General features: G+C 33.0%; 3 protein-coding genes across 4 annotated transcripts; all 3 read left to right on the top strand.

Annotated features, from left to right (window-relative positions):
* The first annotated feature begins 817 nt into the window (after nt 1-817).
* Nucleotides 818-6039, top strand: LOC130636233 (antistasin-like). Its single transcript, XM_057445889.1, has 7 exons — nt 818-972; nt 1160-1291; nt 2081-2179; nt 2528-2614; nt 2714-2812; nt 3049-3138; nt 5884-6039. Exons 1-7 carry the CDS (start codon nt 861-863, stop codon nt 5904-5906), a joined length of 642 nt encoding a protein of 213 aa, XP_057301872.1. The 5' UTR covers nt 818-860; the 3' UTR covers nt 5907-6039.
* LOC130636231 (uncharacterized) lies at nt 3146-5944 on the top strand. The gene is made up of 2 exons (XM_057445888.1): nt 3146-4172; nt 4535-5944. The coding sequence occupies exons 1-2, from the start codon at nt 4135-4137 to the stop codon at nt 5571-5573; spliced, it is 1077 nt and encodes a 358-aa protein (XP_057301871.1). The 5' UTR covers nt 3146-4134; the 3' UTR covers nt 5574-5944.
* A 3890-nt stretch (nt 6040-9929) lies between the features above and the next one.
* Nucleotides 9930-19786, top strand: LOC130636230 (neprilysin-4-like). Of its 2 annotated transcripts, XM_057445886.1 has the most exons (13): nt 9930-11530; nt 12226-12408; nt 12531-12605; nt 14429-14562; nt 14690-14912; nt 15256-15432; nt 15760-15922; nt 16074-16193; nt 16780-16916; nt 17000-17065; nt 17349-17444; nt 17638-17714; nt 18123-19786. In XM_057445886.1, the coding sequence occupies exons 1-13, from the start codon at nt 10883-10885 to the stop codon at nt 18220-18222; spliced, it is 2199 nt and encodes a 732-aa protein (XP_057301869.1). In that variant the 5' UTR covers nt 9930-10882; the 3' UTR covers nt 18223-19786. The 2 variants fall into 2 exon arrangements, with proteins under 2 accessions (XP_057301869.1, XP_057301870.1); XM_057445887.1 differs by lacking the exon at nt 15256-15432 and having other exon boundaries at nt 9931-11530.
* Nucleotides 19787-20908: the final 1122 nt, after the last annotated feature.

Raw genomic sequence — 20908 nt, 5'->3', positions numbered from 1 at the left:
CTTATAAAAAACTCCATTTAAACTTAAAGCTTGGATAACTCGAACATTCGTTAATTCGACCCATTCATCCGCTCCTTTTTTGATAACTCGAACTTTTTACTCGAGAAAAGGAAATCAGAGACTAGATATTTTAGTTTTTATTAACTCCTGATGTAATATAGATCGATAATGTTGTCTGTCAAAGAAAATACAATTTTACAAGGGACTTGCATGTCTTTTTTTTGAAAAAATCGATTTTACTCAACTATATTCTCATCTTAGATTAAATTTGACTGACCGGAAACTTTATTAACACAAACGTTCGTTAAGTTGAGCTAATTTTCTCGGTCCCTTGGAGGTTCGAGTTACCAGGAGTTAACTGTAATTCATTTTTTATAAAAAAGTGTAAATAAGCTAATGAATGTTTGTATTAATACCGTGACGTCAGAGTCTGTTATTCTGTTATTTTGTTTACATATTTTAATTTTAGCATTGTTTTCAAACACTTTTAGAACGAGTCAGTCGTTGTACAGATACTGGTATCGAGAGATATCATGAGTTCATTGTATTCATTTTTCTTTGTGGTAACAATAACATTTTTTTTTTATTTCTATGAACTAGAAAAGAAAGATTTAGTACCGATGGTAAGAAATGGAATACAAAACCGTTGCAAAGTTTAAATTTCAAACAAATTTGAAGTAGTTTCTTTTGCTTAAGACCGGAAGTTTTTTTACACTCATAATTAATTTTTATGAGGACGTCATTAACTGATAGTGCGTAATGATTGATTGACGTCAGAAATTTGCTGAGATATGCAGTAATTGTTACAATAAATAAAGTGGGTTTTTAAAAGTGGTCATTAAACGAAGAAAGATTGAAAGATGAAAAGTTGGTTGTTGTTAACTGTCGGTGTTGTTTTCACCACTTCGATCTGCTGTGTCGATGTAAAGAAATGTATCTTTTATCCATGTCCTGATATAACCGGCTGTGAAGGTATTTTAAATTGATCTTTTTATTTGTTTTATATGGCTACGTATCTTCATTTGTAGACGTCTAAAATGCAAGCGACATCGCCCGCCCAGAGTGTTAAAATGGCAGAAAACACCGCCCAAGCGGGCTTTTTACAACGGTTATTTCCTCCAAGCGGGTGGTAAATGAAATTATATGACTTCTGATTTAGAGGTCTATGATGGAGGGTGTTGCGACAGGTGTGCAAAGAAGAAAGGGGAAGAATGTGGAGGTCATTTGTTAACGAGATGTCAGACTGGATTGGTTTGTTCGAAAGGTTTTGGAACAGTTGTCGGAAAATGCGGTATGGTTACAGTTTGTTTCTTTAAATTCATAGCCGATTTCTAGCAAAAATCTCGTAAGAATATAATAAAAAAAGTTTAGAAAATTATTCCAATTTCTGACGTGAAATTTATCCCAGAAAATAATGTCGCATTGGGTGGTACTAAGTTATGTGACCGTAAAAACGATTTAAAAATCATTTCTCTCCGTACGTTTTAACATAAAAAAAGTGTCAAACGGAGTGGTAAAAATTTTTTTAATCTTCATTGCTTATTCTCTAAAAACAATGTAATTATACAAGTTGTCATCGTTGGTTACAGTAATACACCCGAATCAGTTTTTTCTGATGTATTGCTGCTATTTCTAAAAATTTTTTAAACAAAATGGCGGTGTTTTTTGAAATCCTTACACGAAACTTGATAAAATGTTACCTCTTCAGATTCATGCAAACAGCCTGTTACAACAGGTTTTTTTAATTTTGTACTAACTTAACACTGCTTGCAACCGAGGCTTATTACTACAAGTAGAAAATTAAGAATATTTTGACCATAACATTAATACCACCAAAACAGCACTTTCACATGTCGGATTAGCTACGTTAAAAATTTGTACACACACCAATTCAATGATGTTGAATATGATCCTAAACTCAAAGCTTCAAAATTCTAAAATTTAAAAAAAATATGTATTTCGGGAAACATGTATTGAATATTTGTAAATTTGTTTAATATTTTTTAAAATTACAGAGAGGCCGAGGATTGTTTTCTTTTACTTCCTTTTTTTTGACAATAATGAATTTGTTTCATTACAGTGTGTCCACCACCATGCGAGGGTGTCACTTGTCCATACAGTCATATAATTACAAACACTCTGGACAAACATGGATGTCGTGGATGTAAATGCAGCACAGGTAAGAAGTTGACAACAATCCAAAGTGTAAAAAAATGTCTGATTTAAAATTTTGCGCCCTTAAAACAAAATGCCATCCGTTTAATTTGATTGGTTAGCACAAACCGTAAGCGGGAAAAAAGTTTAAATTTTAGTTTTAAAAACAGAAAGAGTATACCGTTTCGAATTGGAAAATGATATACCGCGCATGCTTGTACCGTTTCCGTTTTCTTCCATACCGTGAAACAGAAATTTAGCATTATTTGGGAAAAAAATATTTTTGACTTATAAGGCATTAAGTGGGCATTCATAAAGTTAACAAATTTTATATTTTAAATAAGTAAACTTGATTTAATAATTCTATTTTTAGAGTGTCCGGAAGTAAAATGTTCTCCTTGTCGATATGGCTACCTTCGTGACAGTAATGGATGCAACAGATGTGTTTGTCGACCCAAACGTAAGCTCTCTTTTGTGAATAATTCTTTGTTATCAAGATTTTATTGTAACTTTGGTGAACTATAGTTATGAGATAACCTACAGCATTCATCAATTTCAGCATGTCCAAAACAAACGTCGCCATTATGCCACCAGTATTGTCCTTATGGTAACGCCCTCGACTTTTTTGGCTGCGAGCTGTGTAAATGCAGGACCCGAAGTAAGTTGCATATTCTAAAGCCAAAGAGGGGTAGGAAACTAGTAATTTAGCAGCTGTAAATATTATAAAGTTAGCTATGTTAACAGCCATAACGCTCCGTTAAAGTATTAAAACAAAAAAATCTAAGGTAATCATTACACTGTTCTACCAGAAGAGAGTTCAGTCCGGGGAATGTAAATCATGCCAAATTTAATTTTTTTCTCATCTAATATTGTGTGAATCATATCTATTGCTAGAATGTCAGACAATGATGTATTGTAACAAGTATTGTCCGTATGGTTATCATATCAGCGATGGATGCAAGACGTGCTACTGTAGATCGAAATGTGAGTGAACTATTAAAATTGTCACCATATGTAACCATGCTTTATTTTTTGCCGGTATAAATTTTAGAGATTTTGCGGGATTATGGCTAAACTTGAAAATTTAAGTACCCGCGAAATACTCTATAATATAATTATTCGTGGAAATTAATTCCCTCTAAACATTAAAAGTCGATATATATTTCATTTATTTGATTAAATTATTATTTGCGATTTTTTTTATGATTTTTTTCCAACTGCGATATTGAGTATCAGAAAAAAATAAGCGCTTGGCTATGTTTTTTTACTGCTAAGAATCTTGCACTTAATATTTTTATGAGCAACTTGGCTTGTTTCTTGGATTCGTTAAACAGTTGCTTAGAGAAAGACAAAATCTTTAAACCTATTTTACCTTTAATTTGACATAACGTAATTTTTAAATTGCTTATATCCAATACTGCTCATATTTAGGTTGCTAGAAATCATACAAATTTTTAGTGCAGTTGCTTTTTAATTAGCTGCTTATAAAGATACGTGTAGATAAAACAATTGTGCGTTATATTTCTATAATTTCTATAACAAGGGTAATAAAGTAAACTGAGCTTTTACAGTACTCAGAGTTTCATGTATTCACTATACAATCCTCAGCTGTAAAATAAATTCAACTGATCTAAATTCCTATAAGTATAACAAAATTAATTGAGGCTGTAAAACGTGCAATAAAATCAGTAATTTACAATAAAAAAAGTGTCAAAATGTCATTATCAGTCTTTTGACTTATAATTGGCCAATAGATATTTGTTCATGTGGCGGCATTTTGAAACGATCTCTGACCTTTTGTTTAAAAGTTCGTCTTTATTTTCGTAACTAAGGATTTCCAATTTCTCTTGCAGACAAAGTGGACACGATTTGCTTTTGTTCGAATAACTTCTCACACGTTTTACGATCGACCAGTTTAACTCCGGCGTGATATTTTGGTCCTTTAACTGCCAGATGTAAGTGGACAGCGTGGTACTGTTCATGTACTTTTTATTGTTGAAAGATAATTTGTGCCCACCGTAGCGTTCTTTGAACTCTTTCTCAGTTAACCCGATGTAGGCCTTTTTTGGTTGGTTTTGAGCGGTGACTTCGCATTTGTAGATGACAGACTGAACTCTGCAATTTCCTTGTAGAGGGCACGTTCTTTTAACTCTGCAATTGCATGTTGGTGTATCGATTATTTGTTTTGAAGAAACTTTTTTATTATGTGAATTAATGATGGACTTGACGTTTTCTGTACAACTGTAGCTGACTTTAACGCCGAAATTTGTGAGTTAGTTGGCATTCTTATTCTGCAAAAGCTCTCTTCAATCGTGAGAAAAGACGACATCGGCTTATACCGTGATGACGGATTATTAGTATTAAGAAACTCAAGAGGTAGATCAACAGACACCAAACGTAAAAAAATAATCGAAACCTTCAAAACGATCGGATTCGACATCGAGATTCAAACTACCCTAAAAAGAGTAGACTTCCTCGACATTACACTTGATTTAGATTCAGAAACTTTCAAACCCTACAAAAAGCCAAACGATCAGCTCCAATACGTCCACATTTTATCTAACCATCCAAAAAATATTTTGAAACAACTACCAATATCAATCAACGATAGGCTTGTCAAAAATTCGTCAAACGAACAAGTTTTTGACCAAGCCAAACCGGAATACGAAGAAGCCCTCCGAAAAAGCGGATACAAAAACCTGAACTTGTCCTTCAATAAAAAGGAACCCAATCGGATAGGCAGAAATAGGAAACGAAACGTGATATGGTTTAACCCACCCTTCAATAAAAATGTTGTTAACGACGTCGGGAGATCCTTTCTGAAACTAATTAAGAAGCACTTTACAAAAGAAAACAACCTTCAAAAAGTTTTCAATAAGAATAACGTTAAAGTCAGCTACAGTTGTACAGAAAACGTCAAGTCCATCATTAATTCACATAATAAAAAAGTTTCTTCAAAACAAATAATCGATACACCAACATGCAATTGCAGAGTTAAAAGAACGTGCCCTCTACAAGGAAATTGCAGAGTTCAGTCTGTCATCTACAAATGCGAAGTCACCGCTCAAAACCAACCAAAAAAGGCCTACATCGGGTTAACTGAGAAAGAGTTCAAAGAACGCTACGGTGGGCACAAATTATCTTTCAACAATAAAAAGTACATGAACAGTACCACGCTGTCCACTTACATCTGGCAGTTAAAGGACCAAAATATCACGCCGGAGTTAAACTGGTCGATCGTAAAACGTGTGAGAAGTTATTCGAACAAAAGCAAATCGTGTCCACTTTGTCTGCAAGAGAAATTGGAAATCCTTAGTTACGAAAATAAAGACGAACTTTTAAACAAAAGGTCGGAGATCGTTTCAAAATGCCGCCACATGAACAAATATCTATTGGCCAATTATAAGTCAAAAGACTGATAATGACATTTTGACACTTTTTTTATTGTAAATTACTGATTTTATTGCACGTTTTACAGCCTCAATTAATTTTGTTATACTTATAGGAATTTAGATCAGTTGAATTTATTTTACAGCTGAGGATTGTATAGTGAATACATGAAACTCTGAGTACTGTAAAAGCTCAGTTTACTTTATTACCCTTGTTATATGGCTCCTGTGATTTAATGTTATAGTCGAGCACTGTTTTGAGGATAGCATTACGCATCTGTATTGAATATAATTTCTATATATTTGATTTTTGTTACATCTTCTGTCACTTTATTTTTAGGGTCCATCAAAAACGCCAACTAGTTATTCTATCAACAACAACAAAGTAAATATACCAAAAAGAGATTTGTAAACAAATTTGAGACTTAAAATTTATATATTTGCATGTACACCTTAGTTAATGTTAATCAAATTATGAAAAACCAAAAATGATAAATCTTTTGATAATATATTCCTGTTTACATTCATATTTATGTTTAGGGACCACTTTTTGCGTGGAATTAATTTAACGTATTACACAGTAACTAGTCGTTAGCCCGTGGAAAATCCACGGGTTCGCCCGTCCTTTTTATACTGCATTGCGTGCTTCTCGTTATTGCGCAGCTAAGCTACCATTTTGCGTGACAGACAGACGGACGGACACACGTATATGGGCATTATAATATAGATATATGTCGATAGCTAATTTAATATTTCGGTAACACGTATCGACAGCTAATTCAATATTACCTGCAAAGTATGTAGGTTTTTACTTTACGAACGGACACACACTAAAAACGCAAATCCGAAAGAAGTAGGCAGAATCCAAAATTCTGTAACCATAATAGTCTGCTGGTATGCATCGTGGGGATCTTTGTCACGGAATTAAGTTAGACAGATTTTTATCCTTCGCCATTCTTCGTAACTAATTTTCCGTATGTTTTGCATGGATGAAATAAGACTTACCTTTAGCAGCAACCAAGGACATGTATTATGAAATAATTTGAGTCCTAAATTTTTAGAGTTAGAAAAACTGAAATATGCTTCCAACCACCTCTTACACACCTCTCTTACCTGAAAATAGCAAACTATAAGAATTGTCGCCAATATAAATTATTTCAAATTAAAATTACGTTTGCATTTACCCTCCGTTGTATTGTCCAAAGAATAAGAAATACGTTACGTCATATGACAGGTTGTTTTTCACCAAGATCTACCACATGTTATTGGTGGTCAAAGAATCTCGATAAGAATTACAGATGTTGAATAATTCTTAGGATTGAAAGAAAAACATGATTTTGAAGTTATCTTACTGTGAAAACATGCGAGATAAAATATGTTCAGAAACAATTATTTCTTAGTACTGTCAAATTCCAAATCTTAACCTCAACGTTCTTAACAACTTGCACAATACAGGTTGTCATGCTGTGCACATTAAATATTTGGCACAACGCGCTGACATTGTTAAAGCTGTTCATTCACACTTCTACAATCCACTCAAAAATGTACCTAGCGGCATGTAGCATTACCATTACAAAAACGTCCAAGAATTATGTGACTTCTTAGCTAGCTGCTTTTAATTTCAACCATCACAAGTGAAAAATAAAGGTTTAAACCAATAAATGAAGTATATTAGCTGGGATAACTAGAGAACATAAGACGTGCTTCTCGGTCCACATATGTAAATATTTATATGTGAGTAAATATATTATACAAAGTTGATATGTCAGCGAAAAGGGGCATAGGGTTCGATAAAACTTAGAAGCAAAGAATCAAAAATAAAGCAGTAACTGGGATATAACGACGTTGTGGTTAATCTCGCTGGTTTCGAAGTTAACTTGTTATACTTTGTTTGACGTTAGTACTACGAATAATGTCCCAGTGTTTTCAAACGGAGGAAGGACTAGGCCGATAGTGATACCACGTGATTTGTTTTTAACACCTTTATTAGGCTGCAAAAGGCCATATTACACCCTTTAGAGGCCTGTGCGCGCAGTCGACGGTGTTCTTAGGGTCTAGTGTCAAGAAAAACCTCTGTTTTTAAAAAATCTTGCTCTACTTGAAGCTATGATAGGTTCAAGTAGAGCAAGTTTTTTAAAAAATTTTAACTTTGGGTAAAAAAAACAGCCAGCATTGTGACATGGATTCTCGCCGATATTGCGAATCCCGCATGTTTAAGCTTCAAATATGGAAGTTCGTCAACGTTAGTAGAGTTACCTGAGGGATGCAGTGTTGGATTTAAAACTATATGAAACAATAATGTTTATCATTACTTCATACGTTTTTACATTTTTCCCAAAATATGAAAAAAGGCGGTCGTTAAATTCTCGACTTTCTGTGGAAATTGACTTAGTGTAACAGGAGCTTAAAAACATCTCATATTACATTCTGCTCACGTGTAACCAAGCTCATTAGAAAGTGAAACTTTTATTTGAGAGAAAATAAATGTCTTTAGGCGAAAGATGACAGTGGGTAAGTATCTTGATAACATATAAAACTTTAACTTCAAAAGAGAAAAAAAATGATTGTAATTGTAATTCGAACCATGGTGTTTCACTCAACATAAAAACTGTCTTTATTTACTTTTCTGTCAGTTATTATCGTAGCCTTATTTTTATTTTAAGTTTTATTTTCGCCATTTTGGCTTTATATACGTTTAGCAACCTTGTTTGTTTTTTAAATATCATCTCGATGCACAGTCAGGCTTCTCCTGATGAAAATTATTCATAAGAAAATTATATTCTCACTAAATTATATTGTCACTACAATTCCAGACATAATATTTTCGCAAAAGACTTTTTTGGCTACTTCCTGAAATGGCAAAACGACATCACTTGGCTAAAACTCAGCAGCCAGTGGATTGCAAAAGTGGCAGGGATGTAGACCAAACAACCCAAGTCGAAAATGCGCTAGCTTGGACAATCTGCTCCCTGATCTAAAAAGGTCCGAAAGGTCGTGGAAATAGGACGTGCAGAAGTCAGCACAAATAAGCACGGTAACCGAAAAACCTAAGAAATCCTCTGTGAACATTGACAGGTGAATATGACAAGTTCGTAGTGCGTGTTACTTGCATAGAGATGACTTTCTCGATTGTTTGTGGTCATGAGCTTTGAAATTGTCGTTTGCAATAATTTAAGTCAGGGATTGTAGTTAAAACACAGACGATAGCATTTTTTTTGCAACGTTGGCAGAATTTTATGTTGTGTAATAGCCGCCAACTTGCGCAATGTTTGTTTAACCATAACACTTAAGTTCCATATTTAAAATGGTAGCTGAAATGCTGTGTAATGAGTTTGTGTTTATTTTAAAAACGAGATTGTACAAAGAAAAGAGATGAGACAAAAACAGCAAAAAAGAATAGCTTCTTTCGTCGTTGTAACTTCTGTGTTTATATGGTAAAATTTTACTCCGAAACAATTATTTTCATCACATCTTGGCCAGGCGAGTATATTATATATTTTGCCATGGCGTGCAGTTTTCTAAATTGAGACGAGTCAAATTATTCCGTTTTTTGCGGAAGCTTTTAGAGCCATGTCTACACATTTTATTGATCAATGTTGTATCTCGAGATTGAAGTTTCCATCTCGAGATCAAGAACACCTTTCGATCTCGTATACCAAACCTTCCATCTTAAGATCGAACCTTCCATGTTGAGATCAAATCTTCCAGCTGAAGATCGAAGCTTCCTTCGATCTTTAAATCGAAGATTCTATTTTAAGATCTAAGTCTTATTTCGATCTCGAGATGGAAGCTTTTATCTCAAGATACAATATTGATCAATAAAATGTGCAGACATGACCTTAATAATCTTCTGTAGTTTTTTTGTTCTGGTCTGGTTTTTATCTGATACAGTTTCCATATTTGTAGTGGCTGCTGCATATTTTTTCTTGTCTCAATTTTTAACTTTATATTTTGTGAAAAAGAGAGATTTATACTGAAACAATTGTTTATTTCATCCTCACATATAATAATGCAGTGCAAAAATGTAAGTTGTGAAGATATATAAGAAACCATAGCTTAACAGAATTCATTGTATTCTTACATATTTAGCAAAGGTTACCAACAGAATCAAATATTGACAAATGTCAACTAATTGATATGATTTCAATGTTATGTGCAGCGCATGAGGTATGTTCGTGTCAAGACCTCTTTGCAGTTTTGGTCGAGGCACACTAAAACAATACTACTCTAACTTAACATGTCTTTTAATCAACGTGTTTAGACGTTTTTGTCGAAAATGAACGCATTTATTTCCTCTAATTATTAATAACTTTTATGTATTTTTATGTATTTCTTTTTCTTTTTCATCTAATTTAACGTGACAGGGTTGAACATTTCTCTAATTATTACGTTATTTCACGAAAAATAATCACTCTTTTCTTTAATTTTCGTAAAACTTCTCTTTACACCTGTAGCTAACCAAAAAAAATATTGTTTCAAAATAGTAATTTTATAAATACTTAAATGGATATTCATCATCGACCCAATCATGTTCGTCAATTATTTTCTGGGCGTTTTTTATGCTCTATTTGTAAAAAATTTCCCGCTCCTAACTTTTTCGTGATTGGTTGTCGTGATAATAACCATGTTTAATCTTTTTTTCTTTTCAAAATATGGTTGTTCTTTAAAATTAAACGTTACGGGGGACAGGCGTTATTCATTTGACCTAGAGCAAGGTAGTATGGAGATAACAGATTCCAATTCACTTCAGCTAATACAGAACTTTAAAAAAAAATGGAAGAAAAGACAAAGGTGGAGATTATAATGTACGAAAAGTAGAAGAAAAGTTTAAAGAAAAAATAAAATAAAAATAAAAAATAAATTTATCAAAATTATTTTCGTTGTTTTTTTTTACTCTAATATAGCGCGAGTTTTAGTGAAAATTTTAGTGAAAATTATTAACGCGATCTCAAATTGACATTTTTAAGGTAATTTATTTTCTCTTCTTTTTTACGCGACTCCCTCAAATAATTATTTTTTTCCAACACGTTAAATTAGAGTAATTACGGTATTTTCTTGCGTACCTTGAGAGAAGAAATTGTTGCGCGACATAAAGTTGACGGGATTGACGGAATTTAAATTGACGAAAAACAAACAAAAAAAATATTTGTTGGAATTTAATTTTTTGTCTTGTCTGCTAAATCCGCCGATCTTTCTCACCCCCCCCCCCCCAATTTATTTCCTAAATAACGTCCCATTCTATGGACAGTTACTATATCGCTGAGTTACAATAACCGTCTCAAAATCCATTAAGCTTACCAAAAAATATTTTTAGTAAAATCCCAAGAATTAATTTCAAGATGGTATCTTACGTGAAGTTTAGCCAATCACGGAAAGCACGGGCCTATATCATTAGGGCCGTGTTTGGTTTCCTCATACTTCTCTTGATAGCAGGTGTGTCGGTGCTAGTTCTTCTTTACGGCACAAAGAAAAATGAGAACACTGAGAAGAAGGTGGCACCGGATCACCACTGCAACAACACACTATGTGAAGTGAGATGGCACTTCCTATCAGCTCTTGATAAATCTGTAAATCCATGTGATGACTTCTACCAATACGCATGTGGTGGATGGTTGTCAAAAAATCCAATCCCAAATGGAAAATCAGAAATTTCAACCATTTCACAACTTCAAGAAAGACTCTTCAAAATCGAGAAATCGATTTTAGAGAACAAGGAAAATGCAACATTAGACAGCGAGGCAAAGAAAAATATGTTTCGATTATTTGAGAGTTGCATGGATGTAAAAGGAAAAAATAAATTGGGCACAACACCAATGGCAAACCTAATAAAAAAGTTGGGTGGCTTTAAAAAAGTTACGTTTGACGTCTCTGATGCATCAAGAACAAACGCGTTAATGCAAAAGGTTTTTAAAGAAGCAAGCGTTTCTCCATTGTTCGAGTTTACTGTTGGTCCTGATCTAAAACATTCGACCAATAACATTATAAAAGTAGGTCTAATTTTGACATAGTTTCCAACTCAATTAAAGTTTATCTCCCTATTTAAAAAGCAAGTTGAATTCGCATTCGAGGCTTTAGAACATTGTTTAGAAGTTTTAATTTGGACTCTAAAGTTCCTCTAAAGTGGGATTGCTATGCTCATACATGACATCATTAAGTAGCTGTGAGTGTGGCGTTTACTTAACACTTTTCTAAGACATGTGGGGTTAGATATGTGTCTAGCTTTTCAGTTTGGCGTTTCAAATGGTTTACACGAATTCATATATTTGCATACTTATTAATAGCAAGTATTTGATGATGTTATAATTTTGCGTAATTATATTAGGGAGGTAAGCTTATATCCTATTCGCACCTAATAAAGCTGGTTTTCAATAAAACTCGGTTTTTACCATTCACACCTAAAGTTTCAAACACATCTACCTTGATAGTTTTGTTAAAACAACCTATCGAGGTAGTTTTAGAAAGTTTACTTTGGTGGTTTTGAACTCATGAAAATATTAAAATGAAAATATTAAAACTCGCGAGGTTTTGAGAGTAACAATTAGGCAAATATTCCAGAGGATATTAAAATTTGCTTTTTTTGCGCAATCTTTATACCCTCCTCCCATGCCAAATAGGGTTGAATGGCTATGTCATTCGCAAAATCATATTTGTAAAGAATAATTATCTAAATATCTACTTTAAGTTTGGACATCCAGGAAGTGCATTTTTTGAAAAAGAGGATTTCGAAAACAAGCGATATGGATTTCAAAACATGTATGAACGCTTTATGCTACAACTGGTATCGGCATTTTCTGACGGATTGACTGTCTGGGACAGCAATAGCATCGCTTCTGATCTTTTCGATTTTGAAAGAAGTCTTAACAAGGTAAATACGAAAATCATTCAAGAAAATCCTTATCTTTTATTCCTTACAAGCAACAATCGTTAAAGCAAGGGGGGGGGGGGGCATTATTTTTATGTGAGTTCATTTTTCTGTTTTTTCTTTAGATACTAATATCCAGCAAAACATCAAATTCATACAATGTATACCCAGTTTACAATCTTCAAATATCCTGGATGAACGTAAGTAGATTGGATAGTTTTGTTGTTATTTTAGTAGGTATGAGTGTGCCGCTGAAAAACAAAACAATCTGTTTTTTTTATTGTTTTTAATACCCCCTTCGTTTGAAAAGAGGTTATTATTTCCTGCACACGTTCATAGCTGTATGATTCAACAGACCTTTCTGGAAATTTCAGGGAAAAAAAGTGCTATCGGAAGGTCTTAGCTTTTAGTAAATGCATCATTATTCTGTATAATTTTACAACCGCGTGGCGCTGATACATGGTCAGAATTAATAGATGACTTTCAATGTTTACGTTTTTACGGCATTCTTGCGCATGCGCGGAAAAAATAGAAAATGCAGACTGATAAATGATCTAAATTACATGAAAGCTATATTCTAAATTCAAGATCAAAAGATGCCTGTAACTGAAAATAAAGTTTGGACTGGACTGGTCCACGACTTACCCCCTGCATTATTTTTCCTGTCGATTTGCGTAAGAGGTCTGGGAAAGTCGTCTTTTATATATATCTAACTTTTTAGGTTTAAAGATGAATTGTTTAAACTAAGTATTATGGTGACATATAATGGTAATAGATGTGTTTTAAAAAATGATAATTTAACTTATTGTAAAAACAATCACGTTTAATACACCTTTTTCAAACATTAAAAATAAATTTAAAAACTGTAAAATTTTTGTGTAAGAAACAAATGCTTCCCATCAATCAATGGCATTGAAATGGCATTCAGATATTTTTGCCTGGTATAAAAAAAAATTAAATGAATCCTGACAAATCGGAAGACTACTTAAAAATCGACGATTTCAACAGAACAGACATCATTTTAGATGATGTATAAAGGGCGAAAAAGAGATTAAAGTCTTTTCGTTGGGTCAAAATTAAGAAAGTTGTTAAGAAAAATTTTTTAGTAAAATGACTTCAGAATTTAAGTAACTTTTTCTAGTTGGTCGTTTGCTTTGTTTTTTATGCAAAAAACGTTTTTTAGTTTTTCTATTTCGACAAGTCAGCACTGAACTTTCGTTATACGAATCGTTTTTTTATGCTGCTAAATAATTAAAAAAAAAAGAAATTGAACACTCATTCATTCATTCATTCATTCTGTTATTTGTTTTTTTTTTTATCAAAGACATGTTTTAAACACGACAGAGTGCTGATATCATGAAAGTAATTTACCGCAATGCTTTAAATAAACACCCGGGGCGATTATTTAAGTTTTCGATTTTTTTTCTTTTTCTTTTTGCCGATGGAACACATATTTTTCACATAATATTAACATCATCCTAAATATCGATTAATGAGGGAACGACTATTACAAGCGGACGTTTATTGAAAAAAATTAATTAAAAGGGGGAGTTTAATTAAGGGGAGGAGCGTCTAAAAAAGGGGGTGTTTAATCGAAGCATTACGGTATGTTTGCTCTGGCTTGCCTCATGCTATTAATTTTAATTTTTAAAGTACTCAGGTCCATCTATCTTTTTCGTGACGTGACAATTCGTTTGAATGGCGATGGAAGTCTTTTAAGGAGAAGTGTGACAGTAGTTCTCTTTAAATGGGGTTGTTATGGAGTCACCTTAAAGGGTTTGATCATGATTTTACGATAATGCAGTTGATCTACAATTGAGTCTCCAATGTCTCTCCACCAAACGGACTATTCAATTTTTCCATATTCAATATTTGTAATTTTTGTCTGCCATTTTTTGTTTGTTCAAGTTTTTGCGCTAGAGCAGAAAATGAACCCAAACTAATTTTATTCAAGATTACTACATAAATTTAGGAGCTAAACTGCACACACTCTAGCTTGAGTATTTCCATCTTTTTTCTTTAGATTTTTTTTAGTGACTTCTTAAAATCTGCTTTTAATGACGTTGATAAGAAGATTAAATTAGATGAGAAAGTTCTTATAACAAATAAAAATTACTTCGATCAATTAGACTTCTTATTGTCGACCACTTCCTACAAGTAAGTGATATTAGACATGTGATGTGATAAAAGGCATTTGCTATTTTATTTTCTATGCTATTTACAAAAATAAAAACAACAAAAATAGTGAAATATATAGCCATATTAAGATTATCTTTATTTTTAGCACAATCCATAATTATATGCTGATAAAAGTTGTGATGCATTACTTGGATGCTTTACCCGATACCATTGTCCAGTTGTTTACCAAGCTGATAGCATCGATTAGAGGTCCTGAAACCCCTCCCCCTCAATGGCAAACATGCATATCAGTGACAGATAAGCATCTTGGATTAGCACTTGGAGCTGCGTTCGTTAAGAAAGCATTTTCTGAGAAAAGTCACATAGAGGTGAGCAGATAGTTACAGTTTTAAACTTTTCACTGAAATGTTAAAATTCAAATTAGGGTTGTAGCGGTGATATTTTTAACTCGTAATTAGAAAGACTTAAATTCAATTTTTCAACCAAGCGTATTGTAAAGAAAATTCAGATTTTAGGACGGGGGAGCGGATAAAGTGAAATACTTAAAGATGCTTTTTCCACAAGAGAGACACGAAACCTTTCTTTTGTTAAAAAACACACAAAAAGAATAAGGCATCGATAAAAAAGCTGGTATCTTAGGAAGTTAATCTGATAAAAGAGAATTTATTTACTCGTCGCAGTCTGAAAAGTATACATAACGAATTCATTCAGGCGAACAAAATGGTTGGTGATCTACGAAAAGCCTTTAAAGAGATTCTACCATCACTTACCTGGCTTGACAGTACAACAAGAGAAGCTGCTAGTGAGAAAATTGACGCAATTGTTCAACAAATCGGTTATCCTCCGTATATTTTGAATCCTAAAAAATTAGATGAAAAATACACTGGGGTGAGTATACTTGCAGTTCGTCAAAACCTATTCAAAATAAGATTTATCTTGTATATAATAATGCAGCTTCTGATAAACAAAGTATTACCATTGGGAGCAATAAACAAGTTTACAATTATTAGTTGATCTAGTATTTATAATCCAGATTTCCAATGTTAGTCTTTATTATTTTTATCTATAATTAATACTCCGCGAATATAATTGTGATCAGTGATAAACTTAGAATGTTTTTGATGAAATAATCATTTTCCTTATTTGGTTTCATCGTATCGATGTGAGTTATATATTTGATATATATTTGCTAAAATGGTTGTTTTTATACTGCAGATGATGGTTAATGGTTCTAGTTATTTCGACAATATTTTATACTTGAATCGATATGAAGCCATGAGAACGTTAAAAAAGCTTGGAGAAAAAGTTGATCAAAATACCTGGCTTCAAACTCCAGCAACCATCAATGCATACTACAGCCCACAGAGTAACCATATAGGTAGGATAATACTATAAAAATTGAATACAAATAACAGTTATAATTAAATGCAAGAAAATTAATGTTTAGGAATAAAATTGAACATTTTAGGAGCAATCCAAATTACCTGTTTCATTTCCTTTCTAATGCATCAGTAATTGATTTTCTTCAGCATTTCCTGCTGCTATTCTTCAACCACCATATTTTGAGACAGACTACCCGAAAGCAGTAAATTATGGTTGCATAGGGTCTGTTATTGGACATGAGATGACGCATGGCTTTGATAATAAAGGTTAGAATGCGCCAATATTTTTATACCTAATTTAAAAAAAAACTAACCCTTAAAGAGCGAGTCCCGGGAAAAGCTGTGCAAAAATAGCCCAATAGTTGGACAGCCATAACTCCTGTGGACTAGGTTGTCGTGACAAGTGAAACACATGTTTTAGAAAGTGGATAAATTGATCTACTTAGCAGTACCAAACACAAACCGTTTAGGTCTTTTTCTCAGCCACCAATCGCTGCTCACTTTTCGAGATTCTGACTGAAAAAAGAGTCGAGCTGTTCTTCAAGTGTTAAAGTAATTTTTCGATTTGTGTTGTGTATATTAGATTATTGTCATAACCAATGTTTGTTTGTATAGGATAACCTCTCTAACTTCCACAAGTAGTGGCATTAGTGAGAATCCAGTGAAAGAGGTAATGATGCATTTAAAACTGCCTTTTAAAACATCGTGTGCGCACCACCTAATTAGACAACAGCATAGGTCATTCTTTCGTGGAAGCGGGTATAAACTGTTTCAAATGCAACATATGCAATGTCTAGGGGCACAGGTGATGAAAATCATTGCCATATACTGATGTTTTTACTAATAACTATAGGACGCTTATTTGATAAGTATGGTAACCTTCGTGATAAAGACAATTCATGGTGGACGTTGTCTTCTATTTTAAATTTTGTCGACAGAAGTAAATGTTTCATTAATCAATATTCTGCTGTAGAAGTAGCAGGTGATTATGTAAGTACAAAACTGCTAAACACTTTTACTGAAGCAGTAAAACTGTCTTATGATTCAATTGTTCGCGCTGATTATCATTTTAGATAAATGGACAAAAAACACTTGGAGAGAATATTGCTGATAATGGAGGTATCACAATCGCTTATAGAGTAAGTATTTTATGGATGTACGGGATCTGTAGTTGTCCTCACAACTGTGCCCGTAAAACTTGAAAGGATACATCCTGTCCATCAAAAGTATTTGACGAACTTTTTTTTGGCGAGAAGTAGATTCACAAAAACACATACACGAAGCAGAATAATTATATAGAATTGTGCTTAGAGTATTTGATCTAGGTAAATCTATAATTCTAATTTATTCACAGCGGCAAGCGTCATCATTGCAGTATAACCGATGCTGATGCTGACCATTAACTTTTTTTGTTGCTTCTAGGCTTTTAAGGATTGGGAGAAAGAAAATGGGAAACAACCATTGCTACAAGGAGTTGCAGAATCCAATGACCAATTGTTTTTTCTTTCATTTGCACAGGTAAACTTTGAGAGTTACATAACACTTGAAACACTTAGACCACGCCACAAAACTCATTTGATCAAAAGTTATTTGCAATAACTGCGAAATATTAGAATGGTCGGTAATAGCATTTAGTGACTAGTTTTATGTCTACTATGTGCAGATATTGTGAGAGCTTCACAAATATTGACCTGAAGATTTCTCTCTTTAGTTTTTCTGCTCAGCTAAAACAGATAAAGCACTTCAAAGCCAACTTAAAACTGATGTGCACAGTCCAAACATGGAAAGGTAAACATTACAGATTAGTAGTTTTTATAAAACAGGTATATACTCTACGTACGATAATGCAACTATACGATGAGCTGTGAAAAATGTCCAATCAAGTTCTTTTCGCCTTTTGTTACACAAATAGTTTGAAGCTGACTTGTAAACATTAGAAAAGTAGAAGAATCAAAGTAGAATGGGTCGTCAGCGATAAAAATTTCGCATGCGCTCATAGATAGATAGAACAGTGAGTTTTGTACACCAGGTCCGCATTTGGAGTCATCATGTTATATGGATGTTGTTAATTATTATTTATTTATTTTTGAAAGGAAAAAATGTTTCATTTCATTTTGAGCATAAAATAATTGTTGAGATCAACAGCTTGCGTTATTTCTCAGCACTGGACAATGAAGTTAAATTTTAAAATTATAGAGTGCGTGAAACAATACAGAACACAGCAGAATTTGCGAAAGCATTTAATTGTCCACTTGGTAGTAGGATGAATCCCTTCAGAAAGTGCAAACTGTGGTAATTACAGATATTGCAAGCTGTTGTGATCATGTTGCAACAAAGCATGATCTGGAAACGAAAGAAAATTACGCACACAGGTATATGACATGATGCAAAACTTGTTGAACATAAAAGAAAGGCTAGCCAATCATTTTAAAGGTTTTCTTAACCCATAAATCATGTTTGGAAAACATTATTTTTTACCTTACACTAGCTACACTATTTTACGGATATAAATACGCCCAAAATTTCGTGGATGGGGGGGGGGGGGTATTCGTTGTGTACAGTAGTTTTAAAATACACATATATGCGGCATTGAAGCTAATAGCATTAGCATTCTATCCCGCAATACTTAGTGTTAATCCCAAAGAAGCTAAACAATCTCCCGACAAACAAAAAATCTTACCACATCGAAGTGAAAATCTGAAGTCGGTTTTTAGTTATTTTGTATATATATTTTTAATTTTAATTTTTGATTATTACGTGTGTGGTTTTGTTAGAAATAGTTCATTGCTCAAAATTTGTGCGTGTTTTTATTTGATTTTTTATTAAACTTTTTTGTTACAATTGTACACGTATTTTTTATAAGTAACAGTAGAAAAATCTTTAAAAATTTAAGTAACTTATAGTATAAGCAAGTATTAATACAAAATGTGATTTATTCTTTGAAGCTAATGCGGTCAAACAACAATACATTAGCGGGCTTAAGTTCATTTTAAAGTTGTTTAGCTCATTTTTGTATTCCAAGATGATGGTTGATACGTTTAATAGAATAGCTTCCTTTTTTTTCAAAGTTTGAACTCAATAATTATTGGGTCTGTAATTTGACATCAAATAGTTTTTCGCAATAGCAACGCAAAGTTGAAAGATTTTTATAAGAAATACGTGTATTGTAGGCCTGATAGAAACTATTAATTATACGTTTATATCTTTTTTCTTTCTCAATTCGTCATGCGCTGCAAATTTATTTCACATTTAACTCCGAAGAAACAAGTATTATTACCCACATAAAATACAGAGACAACAAAATTAAATGCAAAATAATTCCAAATTATACTAAGAATTTGCATTTTTTAGACTGTCTAACAATGTCTTTGTCTGTCTAACCTGTGAGTTTTTATCTATTTCTTTCGTCCGTAGGGGAAGATTGGGTCCATGTCACTTTTGCTTTCAGTCCTCTTAATGACTTTCAAGCCTTAACCTTTTTTGTTAGTATGCTGTTTTGGTGCGTTCATTTTTTTGAGCCGACAACGATTGTCATCAATCTTCCTTTATTTTAATTTTCTCTCCAAATTAAAATAATATTTGTTATAATATTCATGTTTACACTTTTTCTTATAAAAATAAGCTTTATAAGAATATCAGGCTGGGATTTTAGGTTGAAAACAAAAGGTCTATTGTTTAGAACTATGAATAATGAATAATGACCCCCCTGGTTGGAATTTTGATATTCTTATACAAAAAATTGCTTTGCGTTTATCATATCCGCATAAGAACATATATTTTGCTTACAATAATATGTAAAAAGTTACACATTTTTATACACTTCTAGAACATTTATAAAAGATAATTTTAGATATTAGAAAACATTATTTTTAATTTTAATAAATGTTACCCCACCGCCAGTAATACATTTAAAAAAAAAAATTTTCTGCAGCTAGGCCTTGTGCTTATCTCCTGACAAAACATAAGAAACTATGGGTCTGTATGGGAGTAGACTTATCCGCGGGTTGGAACGTCTTTCATGAAAATGTGCGGTTTTACTTTACAAATCTATTACAAACTTTTCAGGTGAAGAATCGTCACCATATTCATACCAGTCTAATTTATCTCGCTGTCATCTACACTTTCATCGTCACAGATGAAATTCTGTCTCTGGTTCAGTCATTTCATAACCTTTAAGATTCCGCATGGTACCGTGAATGGATAATAGAAGATGACAATAAGCGAAGGAAAAATCCCACAAGGTTTTGTGTCGTAGTAAAAAAGGAAAGCTGGACGAACAAAAGGGAAAAGTTGTAGGACATGGCTATTTTCCCGTACCAAAATAATCTCTCCAGACATTTCTAAGTCGGCCATACCATTATGAGAAAAGCCGTTTTTATATAGTGTAAATTGGGCCTTACTGCTTCAATAAGAAAATAAGAATATGTGACGTGCTAAATGAATTATACAGTGACACAGAATTAAAAGATTTAGCACTTCGTGTTGTAGTAGTTCGTGGACTTAAAAATGGCTGTTTCTAGATTTACCAAAGTAAAATCTACAAACCGATAAATCTCTAGCTGGGCTAGCTTTTAAAGAATTAAGTGTTTTAGTAAAAATTTTTATTAATCTCATGCTAGTCTCATGCTAATCTCATGCTAGTCTCATGCTAGTCTCATGATAATCTCATGCTAGTCTCATGCTAGTCTGAAAGAGTTATTTTAATTTAAGGTATGCATTATTCAATACAGTTAGTTTCGTTCAAGCAAAAGGAATTAGAAAATAGCGGTATATTTCGTAACAAATATGTAAATAAAAAAAGGATTTCTAAACATATAACAGAGCAATGAGCCACAGTAAAATTACATGCTAACTTCTGTTATAGGTATAAAACGATGTGAAATTGCCATGCCCCTTCTTTGATGATAAATCAGTTCTCATAGTTTATACTTTCAAACTGTTAATAACTAAACGTTTTTTGAATCTTCTCAGCTATAAAAATC

The sequence above is a fragment of the Hydractinia symbiolongicarpus genome, chromosome 3 (assembly GCF_029227915.1).
Source record: "Hydractinia symbiolongicarpus strain clone_291-10 chromosome 3, HSymV2.1, whole genome shotgun sequence".
NCBI lineage: Eukaryota > Metazoa > Cnidaria > Hydrozoa > Anthoathecata > Hydractiniidae > Hydractinia > Hydractinia symbiolongicarpus.
This window is presented reverse-complemented; position numbering and strand designations above follow the sequence as displayed.

Coding starts and splice junctions, on each gene's coding strand:
- LOC130636230 (XM_057445886.1), top strand. CDS start 10,883: ATGGTATCTTACGTGAAGTTTAGCCAATCACGGAAAGCACGGGCCTAT. Junction 16,917..16,999: donor TAGAAGTAGCAGGTGATTAT/GTAAGTACAAAA, acceptor TTATCATTTTAG/ATAAATGGACAAAAAACACT. Junction 17,445..17,637: donor TTTTTCTTTCATTTGCACAG/GTAAACTTTGAG, acceptor TTCTCTCTTTAG/TTTTTCTGCTCAGCTAAAAC.
- LOC130636233 (XM_057445889.1), top strand. CDS start 861: ATGAAAAGTTGGTTGTTGTTAACTGTCGGTGTTGTTTTCACCACTTCG. Junction 1,292..2,080: donor AACAGTTGTCGGAAAATGCG/GTATGGTTACAG, acceptor GTTTCATTACAG/TGTGTCCACCACCATGCGAG. Junction 2,615..2,713: donor ATGTGTTTGTCGACCCAAAC/GTAAGCTCTCTT, acceptor CATCAATTTCAG/CATGTCCAAAACAAACGTCG.
- LOC130636231 (XM_057445888.1), top strand. CDS start 4,135: ATGTACTTTTTATTGTTGAAAGATAATTTGTGCCCACC. Junction 4,173..4,534: donor AAAGATAATTTGTGCCCACC/GTAGCGTTCTTT, acceptor CTCAAGAGGTAG/ATCAACAGACACCAAACGTA.